General features: G+C 49.4%; 1 protein-coding gene across 1 annotated transcript; it reads left to right on the forward strand.

Moving 5' to 3' along the window:
* Nucleotides 1–763: 763 nt before the first annotated feature.
* On the forward strand, nucleotides 764–12388 carry THNSL2 (threonine synthase like 2). Its single transcript, XM_081085308.1, has 8 exons — nucleotides 764–1010; nucleotides 2128–2322; nucleotides 2719–2898; nucleotides 5636–5866; nucleotides 6086–6234; nucleotides 6336–6461; nucleotides 9887–10038; nucleotides 10455–12388. Exons 1-8 carry the CDS (start codon nucleotides 788–790, stop codon nucleotides 10663–10665), a joined length of 1467 nt encoding a protein of 488 aa, XP_080941434.1. The 5' UTR covers nucleotides 764–787; the 3' UTR covers nucleotides 10666–12388.
* The last annotated feature ends 1578 nt before the right edge of the window (nucleotides 12389–13966 follow it).

A 13966-nucleotide genomic window follows, 5' to 3' on the forward strand; every position in this document is an offset into this window, starting at 1 on the left:
TCCAGGTAGGGCCTCACGTAGACGTATATTTTTTGATTCCCAAGTTGATTCTAACAGACTACCAGAGTTGAGAACCACTAGGTTATAGGCAACATGACTAAATGACCATTGAATGTGGTTATTTTTGAGCAGAAATGGGCACAAACATCTCTCGAAAGGGTGGTGGTGACCAAGTGTGGTGGTCCTCTCCTATCAAAAGGGATGTCAAATGGCAGTCACTCTTATTGCTATTATCTTTCCCCACCCATGGCCTTCTTCCTCACCAGTGAGGACCACGCTGTCTTTCCCATTATGCTCTGGTACCCCCTTAGTAAGTCATGGAATTGCCTCATTTTGATGGGAGGTTTCATGATTTGCTTAGTTCCAGATGAAGCTGGCATGAGCCGTGGGGCAGGGCTCCAGTATTCTGGCCTGGAACACTTACCCCTATGAGCAGTGATCCGGGAGCTAGCTGAGGGGACAGTGTCCACTTTAGCTTTGCCCATCCTTCTTCTTCCTCCCTCCCTTCCTTGATCAGTCATCTTTTGAGGTTGGTAATATGATTTGGCTTAGCTCTGGGCAGGTTCTTGGCTACAGTCTCATAAACTGTTGGAGGTGACAGATGCATAAGGCAACATTCACAGTCAGGCTAGGAAGTGCAGGTTTGAAATCATACCCCCAAGAGCACCGCCTCCATGCAGTTCAGCCTGCCAGTGCCATGCGGCCATGTGTATGCGCATCACAGCTCAGGCGTGCTGGGAACGAGACCGGTGCTTCTGGACTATCCCCTCTGCAGGCCTCCAGGGTCATGTGGTACGTCAGCACCAGGGGGATGGCCCCCCGCGTCGACTTTGAGGGTGCCCTCTTCTCTGGCTATGCGCCTGATGGGGGCCTCTTCATGCCTGAGAAGCTCCCACGGCTGAACAGGGAGACCCTACGCCAGTGGAGTGCGCTCTCCTACCCAAGCCTGGTCGTGGAGCTCTGTGCCCTTTTCATTGGCCCAGAGCTCATCCCAAGAGATGACTTAAATGGTGAGCACCTCATTCCACTTCCACTCTCCTACCTCTGCCAGCCCAGCCCCCCACCGAGTTGAAAATCTATCACTTCATCCCTAGGAGATCTTTAGTCACATTTCCCAAAATGTCGTGTTTCTTTCAGACTTTGGAATTCCAGAATTGGAAATATCCAGCTCCTACCACCCGCCAAAATGATCTGCAGAGAAATTTTTTTCCTTTAGTTTATTTTTAAAACACTTTTTTAAGACTCACAGTTTGAATGTTGAGATTTTCCTTCCTGCACATAAGGCACACAGCTTGCGGTTTTATTTCCAGAAGGGACTCAGTGTGTCTTGGACCAGCTGGTCTCAAACTGTAAAGTTCTGTGGATTCCCCTCAGGGGCTCATTGAAATGCACACTCTGGTTCAGGAGGTCTGGGTGAGCCTTCCTATCCAGTGTCCAGATAATGCCAGTGCTGCTGTTCCGTGGACCAGGTATACGATATCCATACTTCATGTTGAGAGTTTAGGAGAAGAGGGCCACTCAGAAGGTGGTTCAACAACCAGCGCCGATAACATTGCCTGGGCACTTATTAGAATTCTCAGATTCCCTCAGACCTGCCGAACCAGAGTCTGTATTTTAAGATCCCAGGTGATCGGTTTGCCAATGAAACTCAGACGTGTTCAGATGGCCTTGCCTCAGGTGGGCTTGTATGAACAGCCTCCCAAGGTTCTGGCTTCCCAGTGTGATTTAATAATGCAGCAAACAGTGTGCTGTCTTTAGGAAGAAAAATGGGAAGAGACGAGACATTGATTTGTTTGTCACATAACTTTAATTGAATGTTCTATTGGAATACATTCACAAGAAATCCAAATGATGAAGATGTTTATAAAATAGAAAATGAAAGTCTTGCACTACCATCTCTGCTCTCTGGGGGGATCCTATGGGGGCTTGTCAGCAGTGTGGTGCCTGTCTTTCCAGACTTTCTCTAGAATTACACAATTATATTCATGTGTGGTATCATTTAGGATAAAACTTTCTGCTCTTTTTATCCTGTGGCAGAGATAAAAACTTCAAATTCAAAAGTGTAAAGAGACTGAGAGAGAACTGGAGGGAAGACATAACAATGCCCTCTGCCTGCTGTACCTGCAGATCTGATCCACCGGGCCTTCCGCAGATTCCACCACAGAGAAGTGGTCCGTCTTTCCAGGCTGCGGGACGGGCTGAATGTGCTGGAGCTGTGGCATGGAGCCACATATGCGTTTAAGGACCTGTCCCTGAGCTGCACGGCCCAGTTCCTGCAGTACTTCCTGCAGAAGAGGGGGAAGCACGTCACTGTGGTTGTAGGTGCGCGTCCGCGTGAGCCCTGCAGCCCGAGTGCCCCAGCTTGCCGGTGTCCACCCACCATGTGTCCTCCTCTGATGCCTCTCAGGGCGTGTGTCGTGGGTCTTCTAGAGCAGGGTTCTCAACCTTCCCTCATGCCACAGTTCCCTTTCACGGTCTGCTGGAGCTATGGAACCTTCTCAGAAGGGTATTTTTAAAGATACAGACTGCATAAGATTATGTGGTTTAAATTCACAGAGGCCTTGAATTCTCTCCGTGGGTCTCTTGGTGGTTCATGGTTTGCTACCCTTCGAGTATTGATGGTAGATATTGCCTCATTTGGCAACAGTGCTTTAGGGGCATTTCCCCCTCTTTTGTCTCCCTTGTTCTAAAGGGGATATTCTTTCCCTTCCCATCCAGGAACTTCTGGAGACACAGGGAGTGCTGCCATTGAGAGTGTTCGAGGGGCAAAGAACGTGAGCATTATTGTTCTCCTGCCCCAGGGTCACTGCACGAAGATCCAGGAGTTGCAGATGACCACGGTGCTGGAGGAGAACGTCCGTGTGTTTGGAGGGGAGTGCTGGGACGGGCTCCAGGGCAGTGGCCTGCTTGGGGAGATGGGCTGGAACAAAGCTGGTTGTTGACTAGCTGACCATCCTTCCTCTTCCTCCCTCCCTCCCTTCCTTGATCAGTCATCTTTTGAGGTTGGTAATATGATTCGGCTTAGCTCTGGGCAGGTTCTTGGCTACAGTCTCATAAACTGTTGGAGGTGACAGATGCATAAGGCAACATTCACGGTCAGGCTGGGAAGTGCAGGTTTGAAATCACACCCCCAAGAGCACCGCCTCCATGCAGTTCAGCCTGCCAGCGCCAGGCGGCCATGTGTATGTGCAGCAACCAGAGCCGTACCCTTAAGCAGGTGGCCGAGGGTTTTCTTTTCCCCAGGACACTGAAGTTTAGAGGACAAAAACGTGTTAAATAATTATTTTAAAAGTGTCATTACTAGTTGATGGCTTATGCCCTCCTTATAGTGTGGAAATAACTAAGCCATGCACTTGGTTAGCGGGTCTGAGGATTTAACGTAGGCAGCCACTCAGCTGCACGCATCGCTGGTGATGTCCTGAAGCCACATCACAAACTGTAGCATTTTGAAAAAGACACAAATCTAATATCAGGCCAATACTATCAGGCGTTCTAGTTTCAATAGGATTCATCTTTGTGGAGTAAGAGGGGGTGAGCTTTTATTTTCATCCCCACAAGATTCCAGGTAGCCTATGGTGGGGGTCTTGGGGAGGTTTTGTGTGTTGCGGCCTTGGGCCGGCTGTCTAGGCATCCTGGCTTGGTTTGGTCACTTACCTGGCAGAGCAGCAAATGTGACATTCCTTCTCCAGCTGGCCTGGCCTCCTGGCGTAATGCCACAAAGGATGTTTTTATATAACACCAAGTTTTTATTTTTTTATTTTTATTTATTTATTTATTTATTTATTTATTTATTTATTTATTTTTTAACACCAAGTTTTTAAAAAGCAAAAGCACAGTGAAAACAAACCTTACCCATGGGAGTAGCGTGACTATCCCCTGTCTATTTGTTCAAGAGCAAGGAAAAATCCCCTGTGCACTCTCTTTAACAAGTGCATCCACAGTCAAACGAGAAGTTCATGGTTCAGCCAGTGCAGATATTGGCAAAATCTTACACATTAGTCTTGGTGATTGCCCATATTTAGCTGCATTTTCCTGCAGTCATTGCAAGATTTTAGTGCACAAGATTCAGGTTCTCAAGGGCCCCTGTTGTACCCGAAGTACCAAAATTGCTAGTTGTAGAACTAGGACCATCTTTTCCTAGAATCAAAGCAAAGAGGAGAAGAGCTTTTAGTAACTCTGTCCTGCCACCTGCTCCCCCTCACTTTGTACAGATGCTGGAAGGCTTTGCCCTGAGGATGTGCATGGAAGCTTCATTCCTGGTGTGAGTTAGAGAAGGTGCTCATTGCAGAAGAGAGGCAGAAAGTGTTACTGCTGGAGCCAAAGGGGCTTTCTGTTATATACATGTTCTGAGCTTTCATAATATAAGGCATCAGACTTTAAATTAGTTTTCATTTCTAGACACCACTGTTCAAGTTCTTCCTTGCCTTTCTAGAATCTGCTGATTTGGTTTCCAGGAAAATGTGTGTAGTTCGGGAGCAGTAAATACTCATTTTCTCATAATAGGGGTGGGTCACCTGGATTGTTATGTGTTGGACACTTTTGTAAGTCATTAGTTTCCATATACATTATATTTGTGGTCCTTCTTAAGCACAGAGTAATCAGCCTGAGCTAGTTATATATTATTTGGGATGGTTTTGCCTGGAAGAAACAGGCAATCTAACTCAGACCAGCTTGAGCAAGGTTTCCCAGCTGATGTAACTGGAAGTCCAGAGTGGGGGTGGTTTCCTGATTGGTTGATTCATTGACTCAGCAGTACCCTCAGGGACCCAGGTTCTTTGCATTCTCTGTTCTACTTTCCCCAATCTTAAGGCCCATTCTTGTGGCCTTTGATGACTACTTGAGGTAAGCAAGTCTCTCTCTTCCGGTGACTTGCTCTTAAAAGCAGTGGATCTTTTCCTGAAATCTTGCACCTGGTTAAGTCATCCCCAGACCTCACTGCTGTGGCGCAATGATGAAGGGAGGATGGATAATAACCTCAGTGTGAGCCATGGCACTTCTCTCAATGTCCTTCAAGTTAGGATCCAATGGAGAAATAGACCCAGGGGGTTTCAGATGCGAGATCAATATTGGCCTGACTGGGTTGGAGAAAGCAACTTGGACTAATAGCCAATTCATCCATAAATTAACCTCTGTACATACCCATCGCAGGGAGGAGTCCTGCCCATGCCGGCTTACCTACTAAGTAGGAGCAGAGAGGAGAACACCCACCTGTGATTAGATGAGGGAGGAAGGGCAGGCACATGGGCCAGTGACTCTTCCCCTTTGAACTCCTGATAGAGGATCAGCCTGTCACTATCTCACTACTTGATAAGCCATTCCTTCTTCCCCTAGGGGAGGTGGGCACAGAATACCAATGGGAATTCTTTTTCCAATATCCCTGAAGTTGGTATTTTATATCTCAGTTTATATAATGGTAGGAACATCAGGAATATGACCACAAGAACACGAGACATGGTTTCTAGCCTTGAGGAGCTTAATTTTGAGTGTAGAAAGCCAGGGCCAAAGCACATTAGAGTAGAGAACGAAGGCCGAGCCAAAGTCCCAGCTGGCAGGCTCAGCCTGGGAGGGCCTGTGGCGGTGCTGACTGCCTGGGGTGCTCTGTGCTTTTGACAGCTACTCTCTCCTCTCCCAACAGTGGAGGGAAACAGCGATGAGCTTGATGAACCCATCAAGGCCGTGTTTGCTGATGTGGCTTTTGTCAAGAAGCACAATCTGATGAGTCTGAATTCAATCAACTGGTCCCGGGTCCTCGTGCAAATGGCTCACCACTTCTTTGCTTACTTCCAGTGTGTGCCATCCTTAGATTTGCACCCACTCCCTGCTGTGGAAGTGGTTGTGCCAACAGGGGCTGCTGGTAACCTTGCAGGTAAGGAGACCCTATTAGCGGTATGATTTGCAAATAGTTTTCCCATTCAGGGTTGCCTTTTCATTTTCTTAATAGTGTCCTCTGAAGCATTAAAGCTCCAAAAAACACCAGAAGTTTCATAATTTTGATAAAGTACAATTTATCATTTTTTTGTGTGTGTGAGTGTGCTCTTAAAGTCATGCCTAAGAAGCCATTGTTGTTCTCCTCTCTTGTCTTAAGCTGGGTGCATTGCTCAGAAGATGGGCCTGCCCATCCACCTGGTCGCAGCGGTGAACTGCAATGATATCATCCATAGGACTGTCCAGCGAGGAGACTTCTCTCTGTCTGAGACTGTCAAGCCAACCTTAGCATCAGCTATGGACATCCAGGTGGGACCTGTGGGGAGGCATGCAGTCAGGTGTTGGGTGGGTGGGATGGACAGGGCTGAGATCAGAGTAACCCCTGCCCCCGGTTCGTCCTTTCTGTGCAGGTGCCCTACAACATGGAGAGGATTTTCTGGCTGCTATCTGGCTCTGACAGCCAGATGACAAGAGGCCTCATGGAGCAGTTTGAAAGGACCCAAAGTGTGAGTCTGCCTGAGGAACTGCAAAGCAAGGTCAGTCACCACCCACACACACCGAGAAAGGAAAGAGTGCAGCCCCAAAACACCACTAAAACTTGGGGTTTGAAAATCTGTTTAAGGGATGGAGACACCTGTTTCTTGAGCATCTGCTCTGAGCCTGGCACTTTTCAGTCACTTTATATGGATGTGTTTATTGAATGTGGAGAGGCAGTAGAGAGTGCTGGCATGGAGTCAGATAGGGCCCAGTTACTCAAACTCAGTGCTTTGATTTTCTTATCTGTACATTGGGGATAATAAGAATGCCTATGCTACAGCCTTGAAAATTTAAGACAAATAATACTTATGAAGTATTTTTAATACTCCCAGGCAATATAGGGCTTGATATATTAACTGTTATTATTTTAATTTTTATCATTGTTGATTTCCAGTAGTCACAACTGGAAGTCACTTTGTCCATCCAGTATGAGCAGAGACCACTGTCCTGTTAGCTTTATTTTAAAAGGAGGTGCAATTTTATCTCCTCAGAGTGATAGGAATCTAGTTGGGAGTGATTGCTTTCATTTTAATGCCACCTTGGTGATGGTCACTTATCTATATTAATAATAGCCAAGGGCCATCACGACCTAAATGACCAGATGGACGACCAGTCACCAGGAAGTGCATGAAGCACCTCTCGGTCCCTCCCCCATGGCCCCCAGGCTCCTATCACAGCAAGGATGGTGGCAGGCCTGTGGGCAGGGTGGTGGTGGTGGGGGGACTGAAGGGGGCGGGACAAGGCAGGCGCTGCAACTGCAGATCAGGCCCAGAGAGAGGCCCAGAGAGAGAGGCGGGGCCTGCTCCACAGCCATCGGGGCTGCTGGTGAGGCCCGGAGAAAGAGAGAGGCAGGGCCTGATCAGCAGCTGCTGCAGAGGCTGCGGATCAGGCCCTGGAGAGAAAGGCAGGGCCTGATCAGCAGCCACTGAGGAGGCTGCAGATCAGGCCTGGGGATAGGCCCTGAGAGAGAGAGAGCTGTCAGTGAGGCCATTCTGGATTTCCAAGAAGAGCCAATCGCTGCCTAGGAGGCAGAACTTTTGACACTGACTGGCATAGAAACTGACTGATCAGAACCAAATCTGGGTGAACTGCAAGGAGCCAATGGCTGCCTAGGAGGCGGAGCTTTTGATGCTGACTGGCATAGAAACCGACTAATCAGAACCTAATCTGGGTGAACTGAGAAGGCAGAACCTAAAGTGGGGGCTGAGGAGGGCTTTTAAGGACAACAGCTGTTTGGTGTAAGGTGTAAGAAAGCAGTTCAATTTTTTAATAACCAGTTCGGCAGTATAGTGCATATGGCTGACTATCAGTCCAGATATAGGGATTATGTATTTTTGTCTGCCAAGAGTATCTCCTCCTGCTGAAAAAGTCTCGCCCCCCCCCTCCCCCCTGCCACATTTAAGTAATCCTATCCTATATAATCTATCTATACTACTAAAAGGGTAATATGCTAATTATACCGGGTCGACCAGACATCTTCCAGACATCCAACTTCCTTCCAGATAAAGCCATGGTGGTGGGGGCCAAGGCAGAGGCAGTTAGGGGCGATCAGGCCAGCAGTTGGGGGCGAGATCAAGCTTGCAGGGGAGGGTTGTTGGGGGCGACCAGGCCGGCAGGGGAGGGCAGTTGGGGGTGATCAGGCAGGCAGGCAGAGGCAGTTAGAGGCAATCAGGCAGGCAGGCAGAGTGATTCGGGGCTATCAGGCAGGCAGGCTGGTGAGCAGTTAGGAGCCAGCGGTCCCAGATTGCAAAAGGGATGTCCGACTGCTGGTTTAGGCCTAATCCCTGTGGCAGTCGGACATCCCTAAGGGGTTCCTGATTGGAGAGGGTGCAGGCTGGGCTGAGGGAACCCCTCGTGTACGAATTTCGTGCACTGGGCCTCTAGTTTAATATAAAAAAATAGGATTTTATATGTTGAAGCTGCATTTAGTTTTCTCTACCACATTCCCACCAAGTGGTCATCTGGACTCTGTCCCCAGGGATCAGGGCCTCACCACCTCCCCCATTTCAAGCATTGCACAGTTCTTCATGTTGAGTGGAAGCTGCTCCTAGCTTGCACACCAGCGGGAAGTCCAATTCCCATATTTGAGAAAGATCTTTATTCACCCACTAAGCCTTCCTGGTTCCTTTCACTGTGTCTTATGTGACATAGTTTTGAGTGGTCACTGTCCATCTTAAAGGATTGGTCCCAGAACTAGACACAGCTCTCTGGGCTTAGCCACCCATGCAGAGCAGAGTGGAATTTCTGTCTTCAGAATCTATGCTGCTTTTGATGTAACCTGTCTTAACCTGGGCTGCTATATTGAAGTGTCATGGACTGTGTGGCTTATAAACAAAGCCAATTCATTTCTGACATATATGGGGAGAGGCTGAAGGTCTGGGTCAGCATAGAAGGGTTCTGCTGAGCCTTCTGCCAGGTTGCACGTGGTGCCTTGTACTCTCATACAGGAGAAAAGAGACTTAGCCAAATCTCTGCCCTCTTTTTATCAAGTCACTAATCCCATTCATGGGGACTCTACCCTTGTGACCTAAATACCTCCCAAAAGCCCACCCCCTAAAGCCATCACATTTTTAGCATATGAAATTGGGGTGACACACATTCAGACCGTAACACAAGCACAGATCAGCTTGTTAGGTTAATGGTTTGTTTTGACCTCCACTTTCCTTCTCCTTGTGTGAATGAGGTGCTGCAGGAGCACACACAGTATCCACCTGTTCTTTGTTCTCTCACTGTCTATGCATGTAGAAGACACTTCATCGCTAGAATAGCATTCATTCATTCATTCCATATATATTTTGAGCCAGAGACTGTGCGTGGTGCTGGAGATAACAATACAAATAGAATGCACTCATTGTCTTCCATGAGCCCTAATGGAAGAGGCTTATAACACCCTCTGACTTCTGTTGCCATCGAGTGTATGCAGGGTGTTTGGCACATGGTAGGCATGCAATAGCTTTTCAGAGTATGATCAAATAAGCCATCTGCACCAGGGCACACCGAGAAGGGAGATGTTCTCTGCCTGGGGTGGCGGGGAGGTTTCCCAGAGGAGCTGCTGCTGAGCCAGGTGGAAACAGACATGAAGGGGTCTCATGCCCACAGGACCAGGGTGCACCAACCACACAACACTGGGAGTGTTTGAATGCCCTTAACCTTCTGTGTTCTTGAGGTTGTTGAACCAGACTCTATATTTGCCGATTCATGAGCTAAATCCTAAGTTTATTGACCTGGAAGTCAAATGCATCCTTTCCTCAAGTTGAGTGAGTCAGCTTACAACTGGGAAATGTGGGAAAACAGATTTTCCTCTGAGCTAAATCTAAGCCGTTCCATCTGAACTGAGTCTCTTGTTATTTACTGTGTTTTTTGTCACCTTTCTCCCTGCTTCCCCCAACCATGATTACAACCACCCTGGCCCTGGGACCATCAGCTTTCAGCGGCAGTGACATCTGAGTCAGTGTCAGATGAGGCCATCATGCAGACCATGGCCCGCTGCTGGCAAGAGAACCAGTCCTTGCTGTGCCCTCACACGGCTGTGGCTGTGAGCTACCATTACCAGCAGATGCTCAGGCAGACCCCCAGGTATGGCCATGGGCACCTGGGTCACTGGGCAGGGGTGGGGGGCGACTTTGGCTTTCAGGGACCCTCTTCTTCCCCAAGCAGGGAACACAGGAATGTGAACAAATGGCTTGAATGAGCATAATGGGTGCTCTGTGGAACTGTACCTCAAGAACCGTGGTCTCAGAAGAGGGTACATGATAGGTGTCCCAGGACAGCCCACATGGGAGGTGGTGGGTGAGCTGGGCCTTCCACAGGAAGAAGCAATTTGCTCAGCAGTCATTGTAGAGACAAGTTTAAGGTCTGCCTCTCTCTTTTTCCTCCATGCCCCACACTACCCGTAACCATCCCTGTTCCTTCTCCTCCCCCTCCCCTTTCTGTACCTGTCCCTCCATCTGTTGTCTCCCACATACTTGTTTCCACCTGCCCCACCCCCACAGCCCTCCCCGGTGTTGTCTGGCCCCTGCCTCTGCAGCCAAGTTTCCAGAAGCTGTCGTGGCTGCTGGATTGAGTCCAGAAACTCCCATGGAGATCCTAGCCCTGGAGGGAAAGGAGACGCGCTGCACCCCAATGCGGAAGAGTGACGACTGGACAGTGATGCTCCGGGACACAATTGAGAACATGGGCCGGCGGTGGAGGGCCATGTCCTGAGTGCTCCCAAGTATCCCAGCTGCAGCTGGCTTCCTTTAGGCTTCAGACCCAAGGGTGGGGGGTGGGGTGCCCTCGGAGCTACCTTGAGCACCTTCTCTCTGTTAAGAGTTGATGTGGGAGGTTCTCAGGAGGCTTCTCAGTGGGGTCTGGAGCCAGCTGGCTTTGCTCTTTCCCACAGCTGCTCTGTGCTCTCGCCATGGTGGTGTGGTCTCATGCCCACAGGACCAGGGTGCACCAACCACTCAACACTGGGAGTGTTGGCCACCAACCACACCACATTATAGGGAGCTGGCCACCTTCTGCTGCGGTCTGCACTCGGCATCCTTCCCCAGGCCATGGCCCTTTCTGTGGGTGGACCTGGGAGCCTGGCAGTGCTTCTCCGGGAGCCCCACCGGGAGGCTACTGCAGCCCTGCCTTCCTGGGCTCCTGGAGGTGCACCCCCACCGCTGGACAGCGCAGGGCCTGCAAATGAAGATCCTGGGCACAGAGCTGATCTTGGCCCCAGGGTCTGGGACCTCAGACCCTAAGTCTGCGCAGGCAGGGCTGCACACTCCAGAAGCACAGGCCTGGGGCTTCGCTGTCTGCACCTGTTTATCCAGAGACATCGACTGGCCTTCCCACCCTGCTGAAGTGTCGGAATCCTGAGAATACAAGTGCATGCTCAGTGTGATGGTCACTGTGCTGGCCTGCGGCCGAGGACAGTGGCTGCCAGGGGTGGTAGTGATGCGTGGTATGTGCTACATCCTTCAGCTGCTTTCCATTGGCCAGCATGGAGGGGCAGCAGAGCAGTTAGTGGGCAGGTGGCACAGGTGGGGGGCAAGGTTGAGATGTGGAATCACCAGGTGGAAGCTGTGTGGGAAATGCTCCTCACGGTGCAGACTGAGAACCGGTACAAGTACTGGTTCACCTGCTTTATTAACCCAGGGCAGGTGTCAGAGCAGCAAGAAGCAGGGATCCCTCACTGAGCACTAAGTGGAGTCCAGATGCCTGCATTTCCATGGTGCCATGGTCACAGCGCCAGAGAAGTCAGATCCTCCTCTGAGCACATGACTGCTCTCCCCTCCGCATGCCTCTGACGCTGCACTGGCCTCCGGCAACCCGTCCTTGGATGAGGCCACAGACCCTCCTCAGGCTGCTGGAGGTTCCGTCCTGTGTCCTGTCCATCTGTCAGCCCAGCTGGAAATGACTCCTGTACCTGAAAGTGAGGACTTTGCTGACAAATAGTGTTCTTCCACGTGCAGAGTGCTCCCTCTCACAAAGGCGTGCTTGATTCCTCTGCTGTTTTACCATCTAGCCTGCGTTGTCCAGTTCAGTAACCACTAGCCACATGTGGCTGTTGAGTACTTGAAATGGGAATAAGTATAACTAAGGAATTGAATTTTAAATTTTATTTAATGTTTAATTAATTTGCATTTAAATTTCAAAACTATTACTTGAATTGGTTATTGGAAAACTTTGCAGTGTGGTTGGGAAATGCTGGTATGTGAATCTGCTTTTCAGCTGTAAATTTTATGAAGTACAAAAAGTACAGATGATATTTCCAATGAAATTAGTTGGAACACTACATTAGAACTGAGATATGCCACATTATCAAATACATATGGAACTTCAAAGACTTTGAATGAAAAATATTGGAAAATTTTCATTAATAATTTTATATTGATCACATGTAGAGGATAGTATTTTGATGTTTTGGATTAAATAAAACATTAAATCAGTTTCATTGGGTTTCACTTACAAGGTCATTTGAAGTTATACATGTGGCTCATCTTGTGGCTCACCCTGTATTTATGGCCAGCAGTGATCTGGAGCTTAGCCTTGGCTTTGTGCACACATGAACACACCGCACATAGTTGTGGGTTTAGTTCTGTTACTGGATTCGAATCCTGTGTTGATTGAAGGGGGTTTATGCAAACACAAATACGTGAATGTCAGCACAAGCCTCAGTCATGCCCTGGACTCTGGGGGCCCCCTGGGAGGCAGGTGAGGCAGGCACCGCGTGGAGGGAGATTTGGGGCCATTAGAAGCCACTGTTGCTAACACTCTGAGGGTCGCTGTGAAAGGACCCAGTGGGTATCTGGCCTCCAGAGGCCCTTTCCCCTGCCCTGAGGTCTAAATGAGTCAGTCACCCAGGCTAATCTCTGCATGCCACCCCCACATTGAACATGCCACCCTGCATCCCTGTGTGCCCAGGGCTGGAAGGGAGAGGCCAGAGACTACTCTTGTGCTGGGAAATTTGGTGTCGCAGCATGGCATTCAATACAATGATGCTGGATACACGGGAGGATGGGGAGCATCCCTGGAGGAATGACTGTGACCCTACAGCACAGCACTTGTTGGTCCCCAAGATACTTGAACATCCACAAGAGCATGCATGATAAACCCATCAGCGCAAGAGGCCTGGAGCTTTGTGTCATGATGCAGTTAGAAGGCATAAAAGTGTCATTTCTTTCAAAGGAAAAGCAGAAGTGCCTGGGGCCACAGATGTAATGATGTGGCACTGAGAGCACCTACTATGTGCCAAGCAATACTTGACAAAATTTACTTTAATCCTGACAGCAACCTGTGGAGTAGGCGTTACTATTGTCTGCATTTTAGAAAGGGGAGACTAAGGAGCTGAAGTAAGGGGACTGGCCAGGGTGGCACCACCAGGGAGCAGAGACTGGACTTGAGCCAGGCATGTGACTTCAAACCCAAAGTGTAGTTTTCATCACACCACGTCATAGGGAGCTGGCCACCTTCTGCTGCGGTCTGCACTCGGCATCCTTCCCCAGGCCATGGCCCTTTCTGTGGGTGGACCTGGGAGCCTGGCAGTGCTTCTCCGGGAGCCCCACCGGAGGCTGCTGCAGCCCTGCCTTCCGGGGCTCTGTGACCTGCACCCAAGCCACCTGCTCCTTTGCTCCATTTTCTGAGGGCCTCAGGTCAGTGTGAGGGCCACAGGGTTACCAAATGCCCTGTCCTCTTTGTAGTTCAGAAACCTAGTAGCTCTAAGAGGCCACCCCCGACACCTGTGAAAGGGGCCCAGAACAGAGCCATTGGACACAGCACAAATAGACATGAAACGTGAACTATAGGATATTCTGGCCACAGCGGTCTTGGGGCCAAGTGTGGAAGAAGGACAGGAGTGAGATGAAGCCTGAAGAAGTACCCGTCTGTGTAAACATACACCCAGGCGCACACACACGTCCCACTCAGTAGAAGAAGGAAGAAGCCTCATACAACTGAAGTCAGAACCAGGTTGAAGTTGTCCTCTCATTCACTCACTGCTGGTGCTATTACAAACCAGCATTTCACCTCCACG

The sequence above is a fragment of the Myotis nattereri genome, assembly GCF_964212035.1.
Source record: "Myotis nattereri genome assembly, chromosome: 3".
NCBI lineage: Eukaryota > Metazoa > Chordata > Mammalia > Chiroptera > Vespertilionidae > Myotis > Myotis nattereri.